Source organism: Lutjanus erythropterus, chromosome 24 (assembly GCF_056507025.1).
Source record: "Lutjanus erythropterus isolate fLutEry1 chromosome 24, fLutEry1.hap2, whole genome shotgun sequence".
Classification (NCBI taxonomy): Eukaryota; Metazoa; Chordata; class Actinopteri; order Lutjaniformes; family Lutjanidae; genus Lutjanus; species Lutjanus erythropterus.
In genome coordinates, this window is record NC_139340.1 from 18901547 (window position 1) to 18925000 (window position 23454).

The 23454-nt window shown below is 40.5% G+C and overlaps 2 protein-coding genes across 2 annotated transcripts; both read right to left on the bottom strand.

The window, feature by feature from the left end:
* Positions 1-2142: 2142 nt before the first annotated feature.
* LOC146305002 (adhesion G-protein coupled receptor G7-like) lies at positions 2143-12393 on the bottom strand. Its single transcript, XM_084714120.1, is given in 16 exon segments — positions 2143-2898; positions 3402-3555; positions 4380-4523; positions 4800-4881; positions 5084-5421; positions 6412-6521; positions 7012-7164; positions 8439-8626; positions 8813-8953; positions 9010-9191; positions 9332-9420; positions 9932-10072; positions 10195-10304; positions 10449-10553; positions 10673-11440; positions 12257-12393. Coding segments are annotated over 16 exon segments (3084 nt in total). The 5' UTR covers positions 12291-12393; the 3' UTR covers positions 2143-2553.
* Positions 12394-13288: 895 nt separating this feature from the next.
* On the bottom strand, positions 13289-23438 carry LOC146305003 (adhesion G-protein coupled receptor G7-like). Its single transcript, XM_084713253.1, has 16 exons — positions 23272-23438; positions 21073-22250; positions 20587-20691; positions 20333-20442; positions 20070-20210; positions 19742-19830; positions 19453-19601; positions 19035-19148; positions 18764-18951; positions 18034-18186; positions 17628-17740; positions 16467-16825; positions 15886-15967; positions 15601-15759; positions 15148-15304; positions 13289-14276 (listed from the first exon to the last, which is right to left on the bottom strand). Exons 1-16 carry the CDS (start codon positions 23436-23438, stop codon positions 14082-14084), a joined length of 3459 nt encoding a protein of 1152 aa, XP_084569379.1. The 3' UTR covers positions 13289-14081.
* Between the last annotated feature and the right edge of the window lie 16 nt (positions 23439-23454).

Consider the following 23454-nt stretch of genomic DNA (forward strand, 5'->3'; position numbering starts at 1 on the left):
CCACTAAAAACACGTCTGAGATGCAGCTGCTGCTTTCCAGAATCAATCATTTGCACTTTAATCCTTCTTAGCTCCTAATCTGCGCTATAAAAAGTCAAGAGATGCCGTTTTTTCTCTCTGTTTGTTGGACAGGAGTTGTTGTTGGAGCGTTCAGAGAATTGTGGGTGAGTCAGTCCGTCCACTCTGTTAGGAAAGAGAGAACTCAAGCAGCCAAAAAAAGATATAAAACACTATTGTTGCTGCCTTCATTTTTTAAGAAATGACAATGTGGCGCACAGCTGCCTCAGCAACAGAGAAGAGCTTGTCACATCTGGGCCAAACATTTACATAATTCTTGCTGTTACTTTCGTGCTCGATTTGTTCTGACGTAGAACAGAACATATTTACATTGTCCAGTGTGGTCAGCTTCCGACTTCTACAGAAAAGTGTTGCAATTCTGTGATTATTCCCATGAATGAGGAATTCCCAGTAAAAATTAGTCATAAACTGGGTTTGATTAAGTCCAGTACCATGAACCATGCTATGCTAATGCTGTGCTGGGATGTTGGGTAAATAAGCTGAATCACTCATGCTTTTTTACTTTCTGACGAAATGGAAAGTGAACACAACACCAAAATAAATAAATAAATAGATAAATACTGACTGAAGCCCAAACCTGGAAGTCCACAGTAACCAGCCAGCAAACGTATAAATCCCTCGACAACCAGTGCGAGAATCAACCACCCTGAACAGTGCAGCAATCACAGAGGAACCTCTGTAAAAGCAGAGCAGCGGCATGTGATGCCTGAGTAACCAGATGCTAAAGCATCAGCACCCACCCCGAAAACAAACGCTCACCTGCAGAACCCTGAGCAACTGCTCAAAAACCTGGCAATGATCAAACCCTGAAAAGACCAGTAACAACAAGAGGACCAATTTAAACCATTAACAGACCATTTTCACCACCAATAACCAGTAAACTACCAGTTTAAACCATTAACAGACCTTTTTTGATAATCTGTAAAGTTTAGAAATCCACAGCAAGACATTAGCAACCATCCATTGAACCCCGAGCAACAACTGCCAGAAAATGCACCAGCTACAACTGAGCAGCTGCTAGCTAGTTACCGTCCCATTGCATATTGGTTTTCTGGATGTTAGTAAGTTACCAACACTAAGAATGAATATTTTTCCCAGATGACAATCGAAGAAGTAAAAAGTAATTTATCAGCAGTGACCAGGGATCATCTGGAGCAGCTCTGATTAAACTGCTGCAGATGAACAGCTGCCTCCTTTTCCATGGAAATCAGCTTCTTTTTCTTCCACATGTTGGATCTTTTCTTGTCTTAAACTCTGGAAACTGTTTTTATAACTGAAGTCAATTGGAGTCAGAGTCAGAGGAATCATCTGTCGTGGAAGATTTATAGACTATTATTGATCTTTCAGCCTTCACCAAAGCCGCAGCCTGGAGTTAAAGTCGAATTCCACCATTTCCAACATTTGTTAAATATTACGTTATGTTAGCTCTGGCTGAGTTCACACACATGCTTCAGGATGCAGTCACCTGTTATGTAAAGTGAAATCTGATGAGTTTTTCTGGTATAAAATCTAACCAATGTGGCGCATAAAGGATCTAAAGGATCTTGTCAACCTTTCTCACATTGGCTTTCATTTATTTTTCCATGTTTAGACCAGCAGAGTGGACACAAAGTGAGACTGGACATGTTATTGGCTTTTAAAGGGATAGTTTGGATTATTTTAAGTGTGGTTCTATGAAGTCGGATCTGTTTCTCTGTAAACTGCTGCATGTTGGAGTTTGGAGTTTGGAGGCCATCTAGTGGCTCATTGTCCCTGATATACTTCAAACTGATGACCAGTTAAACCAGCAGTGATGGTCAGAGTGTTACCTGTATTAACTGCCCCCACTGATGAAAAAACAGCAAGTCGCCATACACTGGTCAAACTGGTTACTATTCAGATTATGTAAGACAGCCAGTAACCAGAAAAAATGTCCGGTTTAGACCAGGAAAAGCTCTGTTTTCCTCCAGTAAAAGACCAGTTTAGTCCAGTAACAGACCATTTTTTGCTCATCAGCATTAAGTTAAATCCAGCAAAGGACCAGTTTACATAAACAAAAAGTCAAATGAAAGATATTAAACATGTTAACAACACATTTTATTGATTTAAACTGACACAGCTGTGCAACCAAACACTGATCATATCATTTTGTGTTTTGGAATCAGAATAATGATGCAAAGTTCAGTATTTAAGTAAATAATGTCCTTCAAATATGCAAAACAGAAATATATCTACAGAAATCAATAACAAAATGCAAAAATAAAACCGCTCTCTAACATTTAACACTGAAGAAAGCTGCCTTTATATAAATCAACCAATTATATAATGTGATCATACAATTTTTGTCCCTTTGGAAGCAAAAGAAGTCTTTTCTTCAGGGCTACAACCTTGTTTCCATTTAGTACAACAGTCTCCATCTGTGCGCTGAATAAACTGTGAGCAGCTCCTGTTCGCAGCGACAGCTCTCACTGATAACTTGTGAGATGAAAGAAAACTTTAGGATTCTGCAGCAGAGAATTCCACAAGGGTTATGGGTTCCTCATGGAACCTGAAGTAGTCATCGCCGGCTGTGCTCTCTGTGTTCATGTTGAAACGGTACTTTCCTCGCTTGATCCCGATGTTGATAGACGAGATGCGCTGAGCAGACCGAGACGCCATAGACGAGACGGACTGAGCAGACCGAGACGCCATAGACGAGGCGGACTGAGCAGACCGGGACGCCATAGACGAGATGTACTGAGGAGACCGGGACACGTTAGACGAGACAAACCGAGCAGACTGGAACACGATGTCTCTGAAGCTCTGCTGTCTGGCTGTGACCAGGATGAAGATCTGAAGCCCCTGCAAACACAAGAACAGGAAGACAAAGGGTTTGGGTACAAACTCATTACGAAAAGTCAACCGATGTAGATCATTCATTCAGACCAGTCGGATGCTAGAGAGTCCTGCTCCACATCTTACAGAGTCCTGCTCCACATCTTACAGAGTCCTGCTCCACCATAGGATCAAGGTGTTGCGTTTGAAGGGCGGGGTAGTCGGGTAAAATGAAAATGTCTTCAGTGGAATTGCCACTATCAAGAAATTCACTTTAAAATTAATTCACGCTCTGCTTTCTTGTGCTTTCAGTTCAAAGTTGGTGAACTTTGAAAGTTAAACTGGTACTGCTGACCAATAACACACCATCTTGATGTGTTGCCGTCCAATTTTGTATAATCCTGTTATATATTGCTGCTCTGCTGTTCCTTGTGTGTTTTTTCTGGTGTGACCAGAAAGATAAAGAAACAGTTAAACACAGTTCTTTAGAAAGAAAGTATTTCATAGATAAATAGATCAAACTAATGTACCTGTGTGCTCGTGCAGAGGCAGAAGATGATGCTGAGGGCCAGCTGGGCGTGTCCTTCTGTGACGAGCACCAGGTATCCCAGAGTCCAGGACACGCCCATTACCACCAGCAGAGAAAAAGTAAACAGGAACTTACTCAAAGCTGCACGGTGTTCTCTGTGCAACAAAACAAGAACAGGTTGGTGAATAAAGACAGAAAAACATTTATCACATGACAAGATCACAGATTATAAAGAACTATTAAAGATTTCAAGAATGACAATGAAATATTTTAAGAACAGTGTTTTTTGTTAGTTTTGAAAGAGTCAGAAATTTGTAGACTTTAGTCCAAAATGTGCAAGAAAAAAAAAACAAAAATATTAAAAGAAAAGAGTAATATTTCCAGAATAAGAGAACAAGATTTTAACTCCTTTGTTTTGCTCTCAGACTTGTTCTCGAGAACTATTCAGTCAAAAAACAAACAGAAAACACTTATTGACATCAAGGTGGCGCTGTAACAAACAGGTTTACATTTTTGCAGTTACAAATTCAAAAACATAATTGGCTACATGGATTCATACAAAAATCATTTTCATTGTATGAAATTTCATACAGATTCATTAAAGTGGTTATGACTTATTACAACAAATCTAATTTTTTTAGACGTTTCACAATCCAAACTTTGAAATATCAAAATAAATGACATGTGTCCTACAGAGCTGAAATATTTTTTCACATCTGCTGGATTGTGACTGAAGTTTGTCTCACTGCAACCTGAGGTCGATTTAAAAGTTTGTCAGTCTGTATTTCTAAAGATATTGATCAACTTTTATATCTCCGACAGTCATCATTCAAATGTGACCAAAATATTTCACAAACATTTTCACCCACATCTTGTTTCTTAGAAGCATCCAAATGTTCACAATCTGTTTGGACCCAATTCTGACTTTTTTCTTGAAATATATTGACTTTTAAAATACTGAAAGTAGGAGAAGACTAACTTTTGTTTTAGGTCTTTCCAAGCCACCATAACCAGCAGTACGATGTTGTAGATCATGCTGAGGCCGACTGGAAGGAGGAAAGCCCCAAACATCGGCTTCCCAAAGTCAAACTGTTTGGTCTTATCCAGAGCTGCAAGCCAGCAACTAGAGGATCAAATAAATAAAAGGCAGAGTCGATAAAACTGGAACAGTAAGAACCGTTTAAAAGATGGAAATTAAGTGTGTACAACCAAGGACCCAAACATGTAGTAAGAAGTTAGATTTGATCAATTCTAATTTTGATTCCAAATTTTCAAAATGAAAGCAAATTTTGTTTTAGGTTCATCAGGAAAATCAAGAAGTTTAGGAAACGAAAAACAAAACTTCACCCTTGCACAAGTTACATAGGACACATTACAATGAGTAAAAGTATGGACCCACAATTCCTCCTGTCTGTATCCCAGAGGATTGTCAACCCTGTAGGTCGCTCCCAGTGTGATCGCCATGACGACGGCTGGCACGCCTAGATAAAGGAAGATAAGACAATAAATTTAAAAGGCTTTACTTTCTACATAAAAACAACAAAATCATAAATATTTTCTTCCAGCAATGTGTGTTTTTGCAATTATCCTTCTACTGTGTAGCCAACATTAGCAGCTGGTCTGATTACCCCCTCCTTTATATTTCAAGCCTCTTTCTTTTGGGCTGTTTGTTGAATCTCGTACCCCATCCCACTGCAAAACTGAGTGGAGTCCAATATGAAGGCAGACTGTTCATCTGGACCAGCAGAAGCAAAGTGCCCTGCAGGCTGTTCCACATGAAGTTGGCTAACAGGAAGAAGTGAAGCAGAGCCGTCACCGCTGAGCACGAGCCTCTGTCGGGCTCCACACGTTCATCAGACTCTGGGATGGTGTAGGCTCGAGTGTTGATCTCTACCGGAGCATCGTACGGTTTGTTGGTGTGTATAGACCCGGAGACGAAGGTGACGATGAAGGCCAGCAGGCTGGTGTAGATACACAGCTGAGCGATCTTTGTCTTCATGTTATCTGCCTCTTTCTTTAACCTACGGCGCAGTGAAGTAAAGTCATAAAGGACATAAATATACTACAAACGAACAACTCTTGAATTCTACTTAAAGGACCAGTGTGTAGGATTTAGTGGCATCTGGTGGTGTGTTTATGGATTGCCAACACCTTGTCTAGAACCACAATCGTCTATGTCAGAAAAACTTTTGTGGGTTTTGGATAAAGCAGCGTGAGATTTGGATTAAAGAGCAGCAGACCCTGAGATGATCAACGATGCAGTCAGCATCTTTCAACTGTCCGGTCAGATTAACCAGACGAGGTCACCTCAGGAGGAGTGGACGAGAGTGGGAATAAGAGTCAAGCTAACCCGGCCCGGTTGCTCCTGGCTAATGTCCACACAGAAGAGAAAGTAAAACAAAATGGGATTCAGGCTGGACAAGAAACGGACAGACACATAATCCTGCCCTACATCTTACAGAGTCCTGCTCCACATCTTAGTCCTTCTCACCCACAGGATCAAGGTGTTGTACTTGTACTTGTGTACTGCTTCATTTTATTTGACATTCTGTCACTTAACTCTGAATTCAATCCATTACCTGCATTTGTGTAATATGATAGAGTTGCATCTCTCTTTTCGTTGTGCAACCCTGTGTCATATAATGATAACAAATGACCCTGATAAATCTTACACACTGTGCCAATAAGTAAAAGTGTAAAAGTGCTATCAGTTATCAGAACGCTGTAAAATGCACCAAAGGTTAGCTGAGTGTTTCTCCTGTCCTTGTTTTGACCTCTAAATCACCTTAACGTCATTTAGATCCCACTGTCACCAGAGGAAAGAGTTGGTACATTACTAAAGTCTGGTCCTTCCTGTGTGGCAGATGCAGAGATCTCAGTCCTGCCTTTGTGTCAGACTTGATATTGTTTGTTGTTTGCTCTGTTGCACCTGCTTCCAAAGGCTGAAAAGTGAAATGCTAAGCTACATGCTACCCATAAGCAATTTAATCTATAATGTAACATGATCTTACATGTCACTAATGTGGTGAATGATTGTTATAATCAAACATATGATGGAAATGGAAAGTCCAACGACGGAAATCCAGTCCAGGGCTGCATATTTATACGTCTCTCTGAGTGACTGAAAGAAAAACAGAATCACAGTTTTCATATTTTCATGACAATATGTCTGTTCATTTAATATTAACATCAAATCTTATTTAAGTTTATGCAGTTATTTCAAACCTTAAAAACTCTCTGTACCTAAAACTAATCCCATTTACTTCCCAACGTAAAGTTTAAGGAAGCAACTGTGTGTCTCTTTATTGGAACTAGGGGTGTTAGCAAGGTGCCAAAATCCAAACACTTGAAAACATTTAAGATACAGCAGAAAATATCCACTTTGTTTTGCTTGTCCTCTATTGTGCAAACTGTCCAATCATGCTTAAGCAGCTTTAAGAAGGTACCTCAGGCTTGTCGAGCTTTGCATGTTGAAGTGGTGTGCATGGCGCTCTTAAGTCAATCGTTACTCACTTTATACTATATATTTCATTTTTATCTCTTCTAACGTAAGCTGCAAACATGTCTGTGCAACTCAAGTAAACGTGTCCATGCAGAGTCGTAATACTCACGAAGAGAGCAGCGAAGTTGGTGGTGTGGTTGCAGAAACATCCTAGACGTCCGTCTGAAGCGTTTCCTTTAGAGCAGCCATCAGTGCTCCAGTCATTGATGCTGTAGTTCCAGAAAACACAGGCGAAGTCGTACAGACGTTTACCGTTTGGGATCTGAAACAAGATGTGAGAGTAAAACTTTACTGATAACAGTTTGTAAAAGATGGATCAAAATTTATGAAGATATTTGTGTTAAATGTAGGAAGTAAATGTAGAAAGGTGACAGAAATGAAATACTCAAAGGACAGAAATTCTTCCAGTTGGTTTTTTTTTTTGCCCTTTGTCAGTCAGGGTGCATCACAGTAGCAGGATAAAACAGAAAGAAACTTAAAAATGCAGAAGGATATTTCAATTAGTAATTATAAATAAATGTATTTTTATATTAGTTGGCACAAAAAAATTCTGGTGGCAACATATGCGGCTGGTCAACTGATGAGAGAAGGTGAAACGAGTTTTAGTTCCTATTCTTCCAGAGTATGCTCAGAGAGAGAGAGAGAGAGAGAGGGAGAGAGGGAGAGAGGGAGAGAGAGAGAGAGAGAGAGAGAAACTGGTGGGTGAGGTGCTGTGAGGTGGACGGTGTTTGGTTTTGACTCGTCTGTTCAGCTGGAAATAATGGCGACTTGCCTGGTCACGAAGTTTCTCATATTAAAAGTAAACAATACACGAAAATATGTTTCTGAAAACATAAATTGCAGTATGTATGTGAATTGTGGGTTGAAAATTACAGAATTTGTTCAACATTTGAAGCTAAACAAAGAACAGTTAAATGAAGTTCTGTGGTTAAAATAAGATTATGACTTGTTTACAGCTTGAAAGTTTAAGTCTTGGGACTTGAGTGCAACAACTTGAGACTTATTTGTGATTTGACAAACAATGACTCGGTCCCAACTCTGCTGGGACCATGACAGAATACTACAGTTGAGCATTTAATGCCATTTGTACCAAACTGGCCACATGTTCACACTGTTCACAGTCCAGCCAGACACTAAGTCCTGACCTGCAGCTCCGAACCTTACAAAACCCTGTAGGCCAATGAAAGTTACACATTAATGAGATATATCAGCATCATAAAGAGAAACTATAAACAGTTTCATTGAACAAACTGCCACTGGCCAAGTTTTTACAGCACAAAAAGTTACTCGTTGCATAATGAAATATACTGTAATAAAGATACTGTGTGAGTTGAAAGGGACAGGTGCAGGCTGGTGTCCTAAAAACAACAGTAAGTTGTAGTTTGTCTGCTTATCACTCAGTCATTGCAATATGGGTCAAAAAACACACTGGAAATCTGAATGCACAGACAGATCCCATTTATTTTCACTTTCAATATGACTATCCCTGATGTTTGTCATCTATAAATCTGAATTATTCAAAAGTTGTTTCCTTACTGTTGGCCTGAACATCATCTCCACGTGTTGTGGCACCACGCTGCGCTCCTGACCGCTGACGCTGCCCGACAGGACCCTGATGTTGGACCGTTTACTTTTGTAGCGCCTCGAATGAAAGAAGTGGTCGTTCTGGTAGAGGACGAAACCCAGTGAGACGTTCGATGGCTTCTGGCGACCAGTGACAGCTTCTTCAGATACAAGAGAAAGAAACTGACTAGTTTGGTGTTTTTTGGCAATTACTAGAAAATGTCTGAACTTTTTGCAGTCAAGTGGAACTGCACCAGAAAAATGTTGTTGTGTGGTGTTGACAGTAGTAACACTTCTTTATTTTTGTAATAAAACTTAGTAAATCCATTCAAGTCAGGAAAACTGACCTGGTGGGAACCGAACATATATCAGCACGTCGGCTATGCCCCCATCATCCACCACAACTGATGATGTGTTGGTGTTCAGCTTAATTCGGTTGGCAACAAAACTGCCAGATGTACCTACAGAGAGAAACACAGTTGTTATTGCTGATATTGTCATAGAAATGACAAAATCTTCATCATCTTTAAATCTGTCATTAAACTGGAACAGTCCAGTCATATTTCATTCCACTGACCTGAGAGAGATGTGAACTGAACTCCCCGAGTGTCTGCAGCAGGGACTTGCGCCGACTGGACCGCGAGGTTCGGTTGAACCATCTGAGACGCAGAAGTGTCGGTTGTGAGGCTGAGGCTCACAGAGAGCTCGTCCAGAGTCACCGTGAGGCTGCACACAAAACAAACTGCTAACTGTAGCTGCTGCCACCTTTCATATGGCAGATTCTAAAGTGGGCGAAGCTCGACTTTAGCCAAGGGCTTGCTGGCCCTGCACAGGTCATAGATTTGAACTGATAGGATTCTGTTTACCCCAGAGTAGCGTTGTTTTCCGTGCCGTCGTCTGGAGTGCTGGTGTTCAGCAGCTGGCTGACTGTAGCTACTGCTGCCACCCTGACACTCTGCAACACAAACGTTAAAACACCGTCAATGAAGAAATCTGTTACAGCAGAATATGACTTTAAAGTGATGAGATGTCAGGCAATCTATGGAAACAGCAGTCAATTTTCCAGTCTCATTAGGCTTAGAAAAGATGCATGGTCAGATATCATTTTATAACAGTGGAAAGAGATACCTTTTATTTGGGACAAATAATGTCCTACCATTATATAAATGTATATATCAATATATTGACATCTACATTTAACAAAAATCATTAGGAGGTTGCCCTGTTACAAGGTTTAATTGCCAAAATATCTATTTTCCAGCATAGAGTAAAAATCAAAACCCCCTAAAAACACAGTTTTGTCCCAGTTCTCAAGATGAAGGACGTGTTCACAGTTTGAGGAAGGTTTCATACTGTCCACTAGATCAATGAGGTCAGAAGCAGTTTGGTGTCTGCTGAACCAAAAACTCAAGTTTAAGACTTTCTTCTTCTTCTTCTTTTTCAGTTTTGAAGTGACCCCTTCGTACCTCTGTGGCATTTGGAGACTGCAGCAGCGTGTTGGCGATCTGAGCTGCTGCTGTAATGTCCTCAGCTGTCAGCTCTTCAGGTTTGGAGGTGAGAATTTGAGCGCTGGTGGCCAGTGACTGAAAATCAGCAGGGCTGGTGAGCTGAGAGAGAAAAGACATTTGTTTTTATGGATGCATTCTTTGTCTGAACCTGTCGTCCTTTACTTTTCTACATCCTCAGCAAAACTAACAAAAGCTCAGCTATAGAAAACAACAGTTCTCACATTTTGTTGAAGGTCGCTCAGCGTCTGGTCACACTTGAATTCCTGTGCACGCTCGAAACTTGGTGATCCGTTCATGGTGATACATCTGGTGGTAGCCTGTGGTTTACCAGCTGGGTGGAAATGGTGGAAGTTAAAGCAGCAGAGTATTATGGTATAACTGATGGATGGATGTCAGACTGACAGGTGGACGGAGATGTCAGTAACTGGAATGATATCTTGATGGATGTATAAGTTGATGCTTAGTAGAAACTTACCACCCTTTGTTCCTTGTGGACAGATTTCTTCAGAATATGCAAACCAGCCGATGGGTGAACGTGGGAAGTTGAATCCATCCAACTGTTGTGCTGGGCAGAAGTTTTCTAAGAGGACAAGTTGAATAAAAGATAAGCTGTGCTTTTATTTGATCTTAAAAGTGATTAAACAAAAAGTCTGAGCATGTAGAGTTGTCATAACTAAAACTAACTAATCAAAAACTGACCTTGTGAGCATGTCTCTCCGGTCCATTCATCAGGACAGATACAGACGCCTTGAAATAACATCCCTCCATTTTCACAAACCAGAGGAGTCGTAGGACCAGGAGGAGCAGGAGATGAAGTAAGAGTGGTAGGAAGTGGAGTAGTAGTAAAAGGAGTGCTAGTATTTGTAGTATTAGTAGAAGGAGGAGGACTAGGAGTATCAGGAGGGGCTGTAGTAGTAGTAGGAGTACTATTAGTAGTATGAGGAGGATGAAAATCGGTAGTACTACTAGGAGTAGTAGTAGAAGGAATACTATTAGTAGTATGAGGAGGATGAGAACCGGTCGTACTACTAGGAGTATTAGTAGAAGGAATACTATTAGTAGTATGAGGAGGATGAGAACCGGTCGTACTACTAGGAGTATTAGTAGAAGGAATACTATTAGTAGTATGAGGAGGATGAGAACCGGTCGTACTACTAGGAGTATTAGTAGAAGGAATACTATTAGTAGTATGAGGAGGATGAGAACCGGTCGTACTACTAGGAGTAGTAGTAGTGTCTACAATAATACCTCCAGACACAGTGTTTAGAGGAGTAGTGGAGGTGGTAGATGCAGTATTTGTGGAGTAAGTGTCAGTGGTTTGGTCAGTAGTAGTATTAGTAGTAGCAGTAGTAGTAGTATTAGTAGTAGCAGTAGTGGTGTTGGTGGTTATGTTGGTGATATTTGGTGATGATGATGATGATGATGTGGTGAACTGTGCTCCAGTTCTAGAGGTGGACAAAGGAACCGCTGTGAGGAGACACACAGTTATTAGAATCATTAGATTACAGGAGAACTTCCAGAACAGAACATCTGGACTCAGAGTTCTCTGTGAGCTAAATGCTAATGTCAACATGCTAACATGCTGACGGTCACTCATTTAATGATATAATGTGACAAGACAAAAATGATGAAACAAGATGTAAGAAGATAAAAGTGATGTAATAAATCACTGATGATGTAACAAAACAAAAACAATGTTAAAGTTTTAACAAGACAAAAGCAAAATAAAAGATTTCCCAGAACATGACGAGATGAAAATGACATAAATGACATGAGACAACTAGTAATAATAATAATAATAATAATAATAATAATAATAATAATAATAATAATAGTACAATGTTTATGGCAAAAATTAAGTTAAGGACATAAAAAGACAAAAACATTTCAAAAATACAGAGCAAAACAAAAACTATGTACAAAACCTAACAAGACAAAACAGAGACGGAGACTCTGTTTCTGTGCAAAGACAGTAGAAATGTCCCTCAGAGGAAGACTTTTTATTTTTATACTTTGAGGACATTTCAGAGCCTGAACTTTTTCACTTTTACTGCAGTAAACAGATTGAATCAGTACTTCTACTGCAGTAAAGAATGTGTGTACTTTTGCAACCTGAGCATGCAGTAAATACTCCATAACTTGAGTACAAAAATATGTGCATTGTGTGCAAACTATATGTGTGTATATATAATCTTTAGAGAATTCTGGAGCTCTGTAAGAAGTACTTCATGCAGGAAACACCTGCAACGTCCAAAATAAAAGCACCAACAAAAGTTTTCTTACCTAAAGTGAAAACGAGCAAAAGCCAAGAGTTCATCTTGGCTGCAGATGGGAGACGCCGGTGTGAGTTTACAGTCCAGTTTGTTCGCTCTGCTCATGTTGTTCTGGTCCTGTGTTTGAGCTGAGCTGCAGTGCAGACAGTGTGATCATATTTACTGTGCATCATAAAACAGAAGGTGGCAGCCCAAAGGTCTTCATTAATGCCTCTTCATGTGATTTTATCTGACCTTTATTGTTTTAAAGCCTCCAGTCTGTGTTAACTGACACTTAGGTTGTCAAACTGAGGATACTATCATTCAAATGTAGAACATATAAACACAGACAATTACTATGAGAATATAAACATAAGGATGTAAAAATATATGCACTGTCCTGTAATATATAACAAGAATACTATAATAGTATAACAGAAATATATTTACAAATAAGAGGTATGTAAAAGGTATGTGTAACAGCAACATGTGTATACGTTTATGAAATACTAAGAATTAATTAGTTAGTTATTAGTTTCAGTTTTAACTGGGACAGTCCATAACATCTGGACGCTCTCTTATGTAACACCTTTACATCAAGGCCATGAACCAGCTGACCTTAATAATTGTTGACTTATTAATTAATTATTCATTAAATATTAATTGTCTTGCACATTGCAGCAATCTGAATTTAGAGAAAGGCAGGTCTTTGACTGCAGCCCCTCATGTTTTAAATGACATCAGCTTTAGATAAGAAGAAACACTGTGCAGCTCTTTTTTATTGATTGTTCAGTAGAATTTGAAACAGTGGATCATGTATTGATCCTAAAAAGACTTTGTCATCTTGGATTAGATGATGTGGCTTTTACATACTGACAGCAGTGTGTTTCTTTTGGAAATATTCCACCTGAGTTTGTGCAAATAGTAAAAGGTGTAGTGTAGGGTGTAAACCCAGTCTGTAGTCTCAGGTCTGTAGTCTCAGGTCTGTAGTCCTCAGAGCCACAGTGTGAATATCAACCTGTCTGTTACTCAGAACAGACAAACATAAAGTCAAATGAAAGACATCAAACATGTTAACAACACATTTTATTTATTTAAAGTGACACAGCTGTGATACCAAACACTGACCAACCAGGCTTCTGTAACATCTGTGCATCTTAATCATTGATTATTAATTATCACAAAAACTGTTTTTTGTATTATAGAAAATACACAACCTGAGCAATTAATCTGTATTTAATGTCAAATATATAAAATATCACCAGTGTTTTGTTCAGAGAAACTCAAGGTTAAACACCAGGAGCATTTTGATCTGTTATTAATAGAAAAGTAGCTAACAATTAAAGTAAATAACACAATAATGTAAAGATATTCTTTCACAAAGAAATCCTGCATTCAAAGGTCTAAAAAATAAAAGTATAAATTATGTAGAACAGCAGAATGAAGTAATATGTAGCGTGAGATAACGTTTAGTATTTGAATAAATATACTTTAAATATACAAAACAGAAATATGTTCACAAAAATCAATAACAAAATGCAAAATAAATCAGCTCATTACAAAAACAGATAATTATTACAGAATAATCAAAATGAAAATCAATCATGACCTCAGATTAAATCAAATGGAAAATTGTGCTCGTCTTTAGTTTAGTTGAAAATGTACCTCTGCTGCCACCTGATGGCAAAACAGTGTTACTGCTTTTTCAAGCTGAGTCACTTTAGTTGTCAAACGATATTCCTCTCAGCTGCAGTGGTATTTATCCATTTAGACAGTTTTGGTTTGAGTTGCAGAGTTCTGGAGACTGGTTTGCCTTCATGAATAGTTCTGCTGTGGGCTTCAACCTGGTCTTTTTCTTAGGATTGTGACTGTGTCATGGTGTCGGACATGCGCCGGTCTCTGTAGGTCCTGCTGCTGGTCGTCCTCGCAGACTTCTTCCACAGACCGGTCAGCCTGTTGTTGAGCTGGATGCTGACAGATGAGACGGTCCGGGACACGGTGGCTTTGAAGCTCGGTGTTCTGGCTGTGAAGAGGATGAAGATCTGAAAACCCTGAAAACACAAGAACAGGAGGACACAAGTTCTTTAGTTCAAACTCAATGTGAAGAGTCGTCAGTTCTTCTAGAGTTTACATGATCCAACCATCCATCCATCCATCCATCCATCCATCCATCCATCCATCCATCCATCCATCCATCCACCATCCATCCATCCAACCATCCATCCATCCATCCATCCAACCATCCATCCATCCATCCATCCATCCAACCATCCAACCATCCATCCATCCATCCATCCATCCATTTGTCCATATTAAAACTGCAGTGATCAGCCTCATTTTGTCTTGTTTTAAGATGCTGCTGTTTCTGAAAAGTTTCAAATGAAGCTTGTGTTTATCTGTGGTTCTCTTTTTTTTTCCTGCATTCCCCACTTCTGAAACTAAAAAGTTCACGCCCCACACCTCACACATTTTTTTAATTTAACAACGATCCCTAAATAAATTGCACTGATTCAGCATGGTTTCACTTCCTCCTTGCATCCATGCCAAACATGCAGTGGATCTTCTCTGCCCCACCAGTGGGTCCCACCCCACAGTTTGAGAACCACTGGGGTACAGACATGATGGAACCAATCTGAACATCAGATTCTCAGAAAGAGGCTGATTTCTCAAAATCTTACCAGTTTTGTTTTGGTGTTGGTTCTGGGAGAAAACTTGACAAACTCAGTTTAAAACTACAACAATTTTTGGTTTTGCTGTAAAACATAAACATTAATAATGAATAGGCAAAATTCTGTCTATAGTAGATTATTAATTGGTAATGTTTGATAATATAATCTTACCACTGAAACCTGTTTCTTGGCCTCTGCTGACATGGTGATATAAATTGTAAAATGAACTGGCAGGTAGATAAATCTAACGTACCTGTGTGGTCGAACAGAGACAGAAGACGATGCTGAAGACCAGGTGGGTGTGTCCTGAAGTGACGAGCACCAGATATCCCAGAGTCCAGGAGAGACCCAGTAACACCGCCAGAGAAAAACTGATGAGGAACTTCTTCATCAGCGACAACTGATTGGTGCTGCTCAACAAAACCACAACAGGTTGGTGAAGTTTTTGTCATAACACAAAAAAGTTGTTACTGTTATAAAGTTTTACTCATTTACATTTTCAACCTCAAACCTACTTCACACTTTACACTTACAAAATACACAGATTTGTTTCCAAACTAACTTTTTTCTTGAAATATTCTGACTTTCATTGAACAGTAGAGTGACATAATCCTCAGTAGTTTTGTCCTAATACTTATATAGACGACACCTGCTGTTTGTCAAAAATATTCTAGAATTTTAGAGTAATGTAATTAAAAGCAGTTACCTTTTCAAGTTGGGATCCATCCTGCAGGTCGTCAGAGAGGCCAGAAACCACAGTACGATGTTATAGATCAGGATCAGACCGACTGGAAGGAGGAAACCCAAAAACATCGGCTTCTCAAAGTTAAACTGTTTGGTCTTATCCAGAGCAGCAAGCCAGCAACTAGACATGAAAAGTAAGAGATAAATATGGAAAATAAATTTGTCAAAACTAAATAAATCCACAACACAAGTTATACATGACACGTTCCAACAAACAACTAATGAGTGAAAACAGTAATGGACCCACAATTCCTCCTGTCTGTATTCCAGAGGATTTTCAGGCCTGTAGGTGGCTCCCAGTGTGATCGCCATGACGACGGCTGGGACTCCTACAGTAAGAGGATACAGGAAGAACAAACAGACGTTAATATGGCTTTAATTTGTACGTTTGAAAACCAAACCATCATCACACTTTCTTCCAGCTTGCTGTTGATATTGAGGTTAGCTTAGCTTAGCATAAAGAGTGGAAACGGGTAGAAAATCCACCTACAGAACCAGCACCTCCTACCTGGTCTGAACTGGTCTTTTACTGGTCATTGATGGTCCAAAACCAGCACCTCAAAATAATGTTTGATACATACAAAAACATTTACAGAACATTTGGTTCCACTGATGTTAGCTAGTTAAAATGTTAAGAAACCATTAGTCTACATTGATGCTAGCTAGCTAAAACAGGCTCACATCATCTGCTAGCTAAAAAGTTAATTAGTCTACTAATGATGGCTTGGCAGAAACACTCTAATTTCTCCTGTGAGAAAAACTTCAAAGCATTATTTCCTTTATGACTATTTTTCTTTAACTATGAAACTCTTGTATTAAAGCTCGTACCCCATCCCACGGTGAGGCTGAGCTCAGTCCAGTGTCGAGGAAGACTGCGAAGCTTTGAACAGAACAGCAACACCAGCTGAGTGCCGTACACGCTGTTCCACATGAAGGTAGCTAACAGGAAGAAGTGAAGCAGAGCGGCCACCGCCGTGCACGAGCCTCTGTCGGGCTCCACGCGCTCGTCAGAGTCCAGCATGGAGTTGGTTTGAGCGTCGAGCTTCACCGGAGCGTCGTTCTGTCTGCTGGAGTTTCCAACTCCAGAGAGGAAGGTGATGATGAAGGCCAGCAGGCTGATGTAGATACACAGCTGAGCGATCTTTGAGTTCTTGTTGTTCTGTCGATCACGAGAGCTTCTGCAAAAGCTGGAGAGACGATTTACAGTGAAAAGTAGGGATGTAGAAACTCAATAAAAAATGATGCCTGTATGTACGTAATCCATCCATCCGTCTCATTTTCTCAAAAACACCTGGACAGAATTCCTTAAAACTTGGAGGAAACATTCATTTTGACTTCAGTGGTCAAAGGTCACTGTGAACTCACATCTGTGTCATTCTTGATATCTCAGGAAACTTGAACAGAATTATCTTGAGATTTGGCTCAAACATCTAACTGGACAGAATATGTGTAAAAAAAGATTCTTGTAAGAATAAATTACTGATTCAACTTGTTTACTGCAGTAAAAGTGAAAAAGTTCAGGCTCTGAAATGTCCGCAGAGTATAAAAGTAAAAAGTTGTTTTCTGAAGGACATTTCTACTGACTGTTTCTGTGCAAAGCTGAACTGAACTGAAACTTTTCTCCACCAGAGCGACTTGAACATCGAGGCGTCCTACAAATGAATGTGCTGAAAAGAGGAGCCATGGACAAACACAAGACAAATGGAGTTCTTGTTTACCTTAGTGAAGCTCAAGATTAGAGAAAAAATGTTTCAAGCATAAAGTCGGAATATTTTCAACAGTTGAACATTTACGAGAAAAAAGAAGTTCTTTGGTGGAATAGCTTATAGAATTACTTTGATACTGAGTTCTGCAGGTAGAAGGAGCATCTTTTCTTTATCATGATATCTTGAAGAAAAGTGCAGACGGCGACAAAGTCAAACTTATTTCTGTCATTTCAGCACCAGCAGTACAAAGAAATTTCATGTGTAAAATGTCAAATGTTCTTACTTCTCTTTAATGTGGTGAATGATCGTTACAACCAAACCCAGAATAGAGACAGAAAGTCCAGTGATGGAAATCCAGTCCAGCGCTTCTGCATATTCATATTTCTCTCTGACCGACTGAAACAAAAACACAATCAAGTTTTCTCTCATTATGATGCTTTTTCTTATTTTGGATTTTAATCTGTAATAATAGTAATAATAATATTGATAATAATAATAATAATATAAAAGCCATCGTTTCCTGCAACATTTTTGATTCCAGTAAGACTAAGTTTGTATGGAGGACTAAAACTGCCTAAATCAAAAACAACTAAAGGAATAAATGACTTTTGTTTTTTTTAATCTGAGCTCAGTTGAATTATTGAAGCAGGTGTCATTGAAGCGTGTCGGTGCAGAGTCGTGATTCTCACCCAGAGAGCAGCGAAGTTGGTGGTGTGGTTGCAGAAACACCTCAGGAGTCCGTCTGAAGCGTTTCCTTTGGAGCAGCCGTCAGTGCTCCACTCCTCCAGAGTGTAGTTCCAGAAAACACAGGCGAAGTCGTACAGAGACGTACCGCTCACCGTCTGAAACAGCAGCAGCAACATCATGTCCACAAAAGTCTCACTGTGTTACTGTGGGACTTCTGTGATTTAAAGGCTTGGTTCACACTCACCAAAGTCACATAAATAACAGATTCTTCAGGGCTGATTAATCAGTTTAGTCAACTGATAGAAAAGTATTGATTAACTATGACAGAAAATAATCCCACAGCAGCCACCGACATGTCAATCAGCAGCAGATCAATAGAGGGAGTTATTGGTGCCATAAAACCAAACACTTGACTGAAACAAACAGTGTTATTACCTGCCAATAGTATCTGAGTTTTTATGATACAAAGTCAATCATTAATAATAAAATATACTGTAATAAAGATACTATATGAAGGGACAAGGACATGGACGTGTTCTCAAACCAACAGCAAGTTACTCAGTATAGTTTGTCTTCAATAACACCAGATCTCTGCAATTTAAATTAAAAATCACACTGCAAGTCATAACCCAGTCAAATCTGAACACCTCACATTCAGTGTGACGACGTCGGTCACAAATAAACCACAATTAAATGATTATTAAACTGAAATGAAACTAGTTGTTTCCTTACTGTTGGTCTGAACATCATCTCCACGTGTTGTGGCACCACGCCGCGCTCCTGACCACTGACGCTGCCCGACAGGACCCTGATGGTGCCACGTTTACTTTTGTAGCGCCCCGACCTAAAGAAACGGTCGTTCTGGTAGAGAACGAAACCCAGCGAGACGTTTGATGGCTTCTGACGATACCTGACAGGTTCTTCAGACACGAGACAAAGAAATGGACAAAGATTTGCACAGAGTTTCAGAAAGACGTCTCTCTAAAGTAACCTTTACACTCACCTGGTGGGAACCGAACATATATCAGCGCGTCAGGTATTCCCCCATCATCCACCACAACTGATGATGTGTTGGTGTTCAGCTTAATCCGGTCAGCAATGAAATTGCCAGATGTACCTAAACACACCAGGACACACAGTTGTTAATGATGATATTGTTACTAAAAGTTCACAAATATAAAAACTTTTTCTCTCTCTCTCTTCACACTCGCTTTTTTGTGTGAAGAACAAACAGCTTAAAAGATGACACCATGTAGCTCAACGGTAACCTGCAACTTCACTTTTCCCTTTTCTGTTATTTATGTGACTTTTACTGTGAGATGACACCGATCAGTTTCATTCATTTTACACCCAAAACACACCTATGATTAATTTGACTGTCATTAAACTGGAACAGTCCAGTCATATTTCATTCCACTGACCTGAGAGAGACATGAACTGGACTCCCCGAGTGTCTGCAGCAGGGACTTGTGCCGACTGGACCACCAGGTTTGGTTGAACCAGCTGAGACTCGGACGTGTTGAGAGTGAGGCTGAGGCTCACAGAGAGCTCGTCCAGAGTCACCGTGAGGCTGCACACAAAACAAACTGCTAACTGTAGCTGCTGCCACCTTTCATATGGCAGATTCTAAAGTGGGCGAAGCTCGACTTTAGCCAAGGGCTTGCTGGCCCTGCACAGGTCATAGATTTGAACTGATAGGATTGTGTTTACCCCAGAGTAGCGTTGTTTTCCGTGCCGTCGTCTGGAGTGCTGGCGTTCAGCAGCTGGCTGACTGTAGCTACTGCTGCCACCCTGACACTCTGCAACACAAACGTTAAAACACCGTCAATGAAGATATCTGTTACAGCAGAATATGACTTTAAAGTGATGAGAGTTTGTTGGTGTCATGAGGCTGAAAAGAGACACAAGAACGAGTGATGCAGGACGTCTTCTCAGCTTGAGGAAGGTTTCATTCTGTCCACCAGATCAATGAGGTCTTGCAGAGAAACGAGAGAGAAGCAGTTTCTTCTTCTTCAGTTTTGAAGTGACCCGTTCGTACCTCTGTGGCGTTTGGAGACTGCAGCAGTGTGTTGGCGATCTGAGCTGCTGCTGTAACGTTTTCAGCTGTCAGCTCTTCAGGTTTGGAGGTGAGAATTTGAGTGCTGGTGGCCAGTGACTCTAAATCAGCAGGGCTGGTGAGCTGAGAGAGAAAAGACTTTTGTTTTTATGGATGCATTCTTTGTCTGAACCTGTCGTCCTTTACTTTTCTACATCCTCAGCAAAACTAACAAAAGCTCAGCTATAGAAAACAACAGTTCTCACATTTTGTTGAAGGTCGCTCAGCGTCTGGTCACACTTGAATTCCTGTGCACGCTCGAAACTTGGTGATCCGTTCATGGTGATACATCTGGTGGTAGCCTGTGGTTTACCAGCTGGGTGGAAATGGTGGAAGTTAAAGCAGCAGAGTATTATGGTATAACTGATGGATGGATGTCAGACTGACAGGTGGATGGAGATGTCAGTAACTGGAATGATATCTTGATGGATGTATAAGTTGATGCTTAGTAGAAACTTACCACCACTCGTTCCTTGTGGACAGATTTCTTCAGAATATGCAAACCAGCCGATGGGTGAACGTGGGAAGTTGAATCCATCCAACTGTTGTGCTGGGCAGAAGTTTTCTAAGAGGACAAGTTGAATAAAAGATAAGCTGTGCTTTTATTTGATCTTAAAAGTGAGTAAACAAGAAGTCTGAGCATGTAGAGTTGTCATGAACACAGAAATTAGCTGCTGAGACTAAAACTTTTTTGAACCAGGCTGCTGTAAAGTTTTTAATATGTGAGGTCTGTGGAGTTTGACTCGGTTTTGGAGCAGAGCCTCAAGTGGCCAATCGACGTACTGCAGCGCTGCAGGGTTTGTACTTCCACATTGCTGTGGTCAACTTCCTCCAGTTTACACTCTCAGATGTTAGAATAACACACAGAAAAGACGAGTTTTAGTTTATAAATGATTAGAAAAAGATGTTTTTTTGAGGATGGAGCTTGTTGATAAAGTAGACGTACCGTCTGAGCATGTCTCTCCAGTCCATTCATCAGGACAGATACACACACCATGCAGTGGGACCCCTCCATTTTCACAAACCAGAGGAGGAGTCGTGGTCGTAGGAGACGCAGTCGAAGGAGGACGAGTGGTAGAAGGAGTACGAGTGGTAGAAGGAGTACGAGTAGTCGAAGGAGTACGAGTGGTAGAAGGAGTACGAGTGGTAGAAGGAGTACGAGTAGTCGAAGGAGTACGAGTAGTCGAAGGAGTACGAGTGGTAGAAGGAGGACCAGTAGTAGTAGGAGTATCAGTAGTAGAAGGAGGACCAGTAGTACTCAGAGGAGGAGGAGGAAGAGTACCAGTTGTAGTAGGAGTATGAGTAGTAGGATGACCAGTAGTAGAAGGAGAACCAGTAGTAGAAGGAGGACCAGTAGTAGTAGGAGTATCAGTAGTAGAAGGAGGACCAGTAGTACTCAGAGGAGGAGGAGGAGGAGGAAGAGTACCAGTTGTAGTAGGAGTACGAGTAGTAGAAGGAGGACCAGTAGTAGTAGGAGTATCAGTAGTAGAAGGAGGACCAGTAGTACTCAGAGGAGGAGGAGGAAGAGTACCAGTTGTAGTAGGAGTACGAGTAGTAGGAGGACCAGTAGTAGTAGGAGTATCAGTAGTAGAAGGAGGACCAGTAGTAGTAGGAGTATCAGTAGTAGAAGGAGGACCAGTAGTACTCAGAGGAGGAGGAGGAGGAGGAAGAGTACCAGTTGTAGTAGGAGTACGAGTAGTAGAAGGAGGACCAGTAGTAGTAGGAGTATCAGTAGTAGAAGGAGGACCAGTAGTACTCAGAGGAGGAGGAGGAGGAAGAGTACCAGTTGTAGTAGGAGTATGAGTAGTAGGAGGACCAGTAGTAGTAGGAGAATCAGTTGTAGAAGGAGGACCAGTAGTACTCAGAGGAGGAGGAGGAAGAGTACCAGTTGTAGTAGGAGTATGAGTAGTAGGAGGACCAGTAGTAGTAGGAGTATCAGTAGTAGAAGGAGGACCAGTAGTACTCAGAGGAGGAGGAGTAGGAGCACCAGTTGTAGTAGGAGTATGAGTAGTAGAAGGAGGAGGACCAGTAGTACTCAGAGGAGGAGGAGGAGGAAGAGTACCAGTTGTAGTAGGAGTATGAGTAGTAGAAGGAGGAGGTACAGTAGTACTCAGAGGAGGAGGACTAGAAGCATGGCCAGTGGCAGGAGAAGTAGATGTACCAGTTGTAGTAGGAGAAGAGGGAGGAGGAGGAGGAGGAGGAGGAGTACTAGTCGTATTAGGAGGAGGAGTGTCTACAGTAGGACCTTGTGTAATTAGAGTAGTACTTTGTTGAGCAGTAACTATAGTAGTACCTCCAGAGACAGTGGTTACTGTAGTAGTATTAAAGGGAAGAGTAGAAGTTGTAAAATGTAAAGTAGTAGGATCAGTGGTAGCAGCAGTGGTGTTGGTGGTTATGTTTGGTGATGATGATGATGATGATGATGATGATGATGATGTGGTGAACTGTGCTCCAGTTCTAGAGGTGGACAAAGGAACAGCTGTGAGGAGACACACAGTTATTAGAATCATTAGTTTACAGGAGAAGCTTGTTATTGTGAGACGAAACTGTTCACCAACTTCCAAAAAGACAAGAAGACGCAACAGAACAAAAACAACATAACAAGATGTAAGAAAACAAAAATGACAGACGTAACAGTTAATGACATAACAAGAAAATGATGTAACACAACAAAACAACGTAAAAAAGCAACAAGACAAAACAACAAAAGATGTAACAGGACATCAACAACATGAGAGACCTAACAAGACAAACCAGACAGAAACAGAGAAAAGGTTCAGTTCAGTCTTTGCTCAGAGACAGTCAGTAGAAATGTCCTTCAGAGGACGACTTTTTACATCTATACTTTGAGGACATTTCAGAGCCTGAACTTTTTCACTTGTACTGCAGTAAACAGATTGAATCAGTACTTCTACTGCAGTAAAGAATGTGTGTACTCAGTGCTGGACTGCAGTACATGTAGAAAAACAAACAAATCAGAAATTAGCCAACTTGAGGAAAGTACAGAGCCTCCACAGTCAATGTTTAGAGAATTCTGGAGTTCTGTAAGGACATCATGCAACCGATATTGTAACTTAGAAAGACGTGCAACATCCTGTTGTTGTTGAAACGTCCAAAATAAAAGCACCAACAAAAGTTTTCTTACCTAAAGTGAAAACGAGTAAAAGCCAAGAGTTCATCTTGGCTGCAGATGGGAGACGCCGGTGTGAGTTTACAGTCCAGTTTGTTGCCTTCTGGTCCAGTGTTTGAGCTGAGCTGTGCTGCAGTGGAGGAAGTATCGGTGTGATCACATGCAGATGATTTATTGTGCATCATAAAGAGCACACAT

Excerpts from the sequence above, each read along its gene's own strand:
- LOC146305003 (XM_084713253.1), bottom strand. The coding sequence starts at position 23,438 with ATGCACAATAAATCATCTGCATGTGATCACACCGATACTTCCTCCACT. Across the intron at positions 20,443-20,586 it reads TCCACAAGGAACGAGTGGTG|CTGGTAAACCACAGGCTACC; the intron begins GTAAGTTTCTAC and ends ATTTCCACCCAG. Across the intron at positions 19,602-19,741 it reads GAAAACAACGCTACTCTGGG|CCTCACGGTGACTCTGGACG; the intron begins GTAAACACAATC and ends TTTTGTGTGCAG.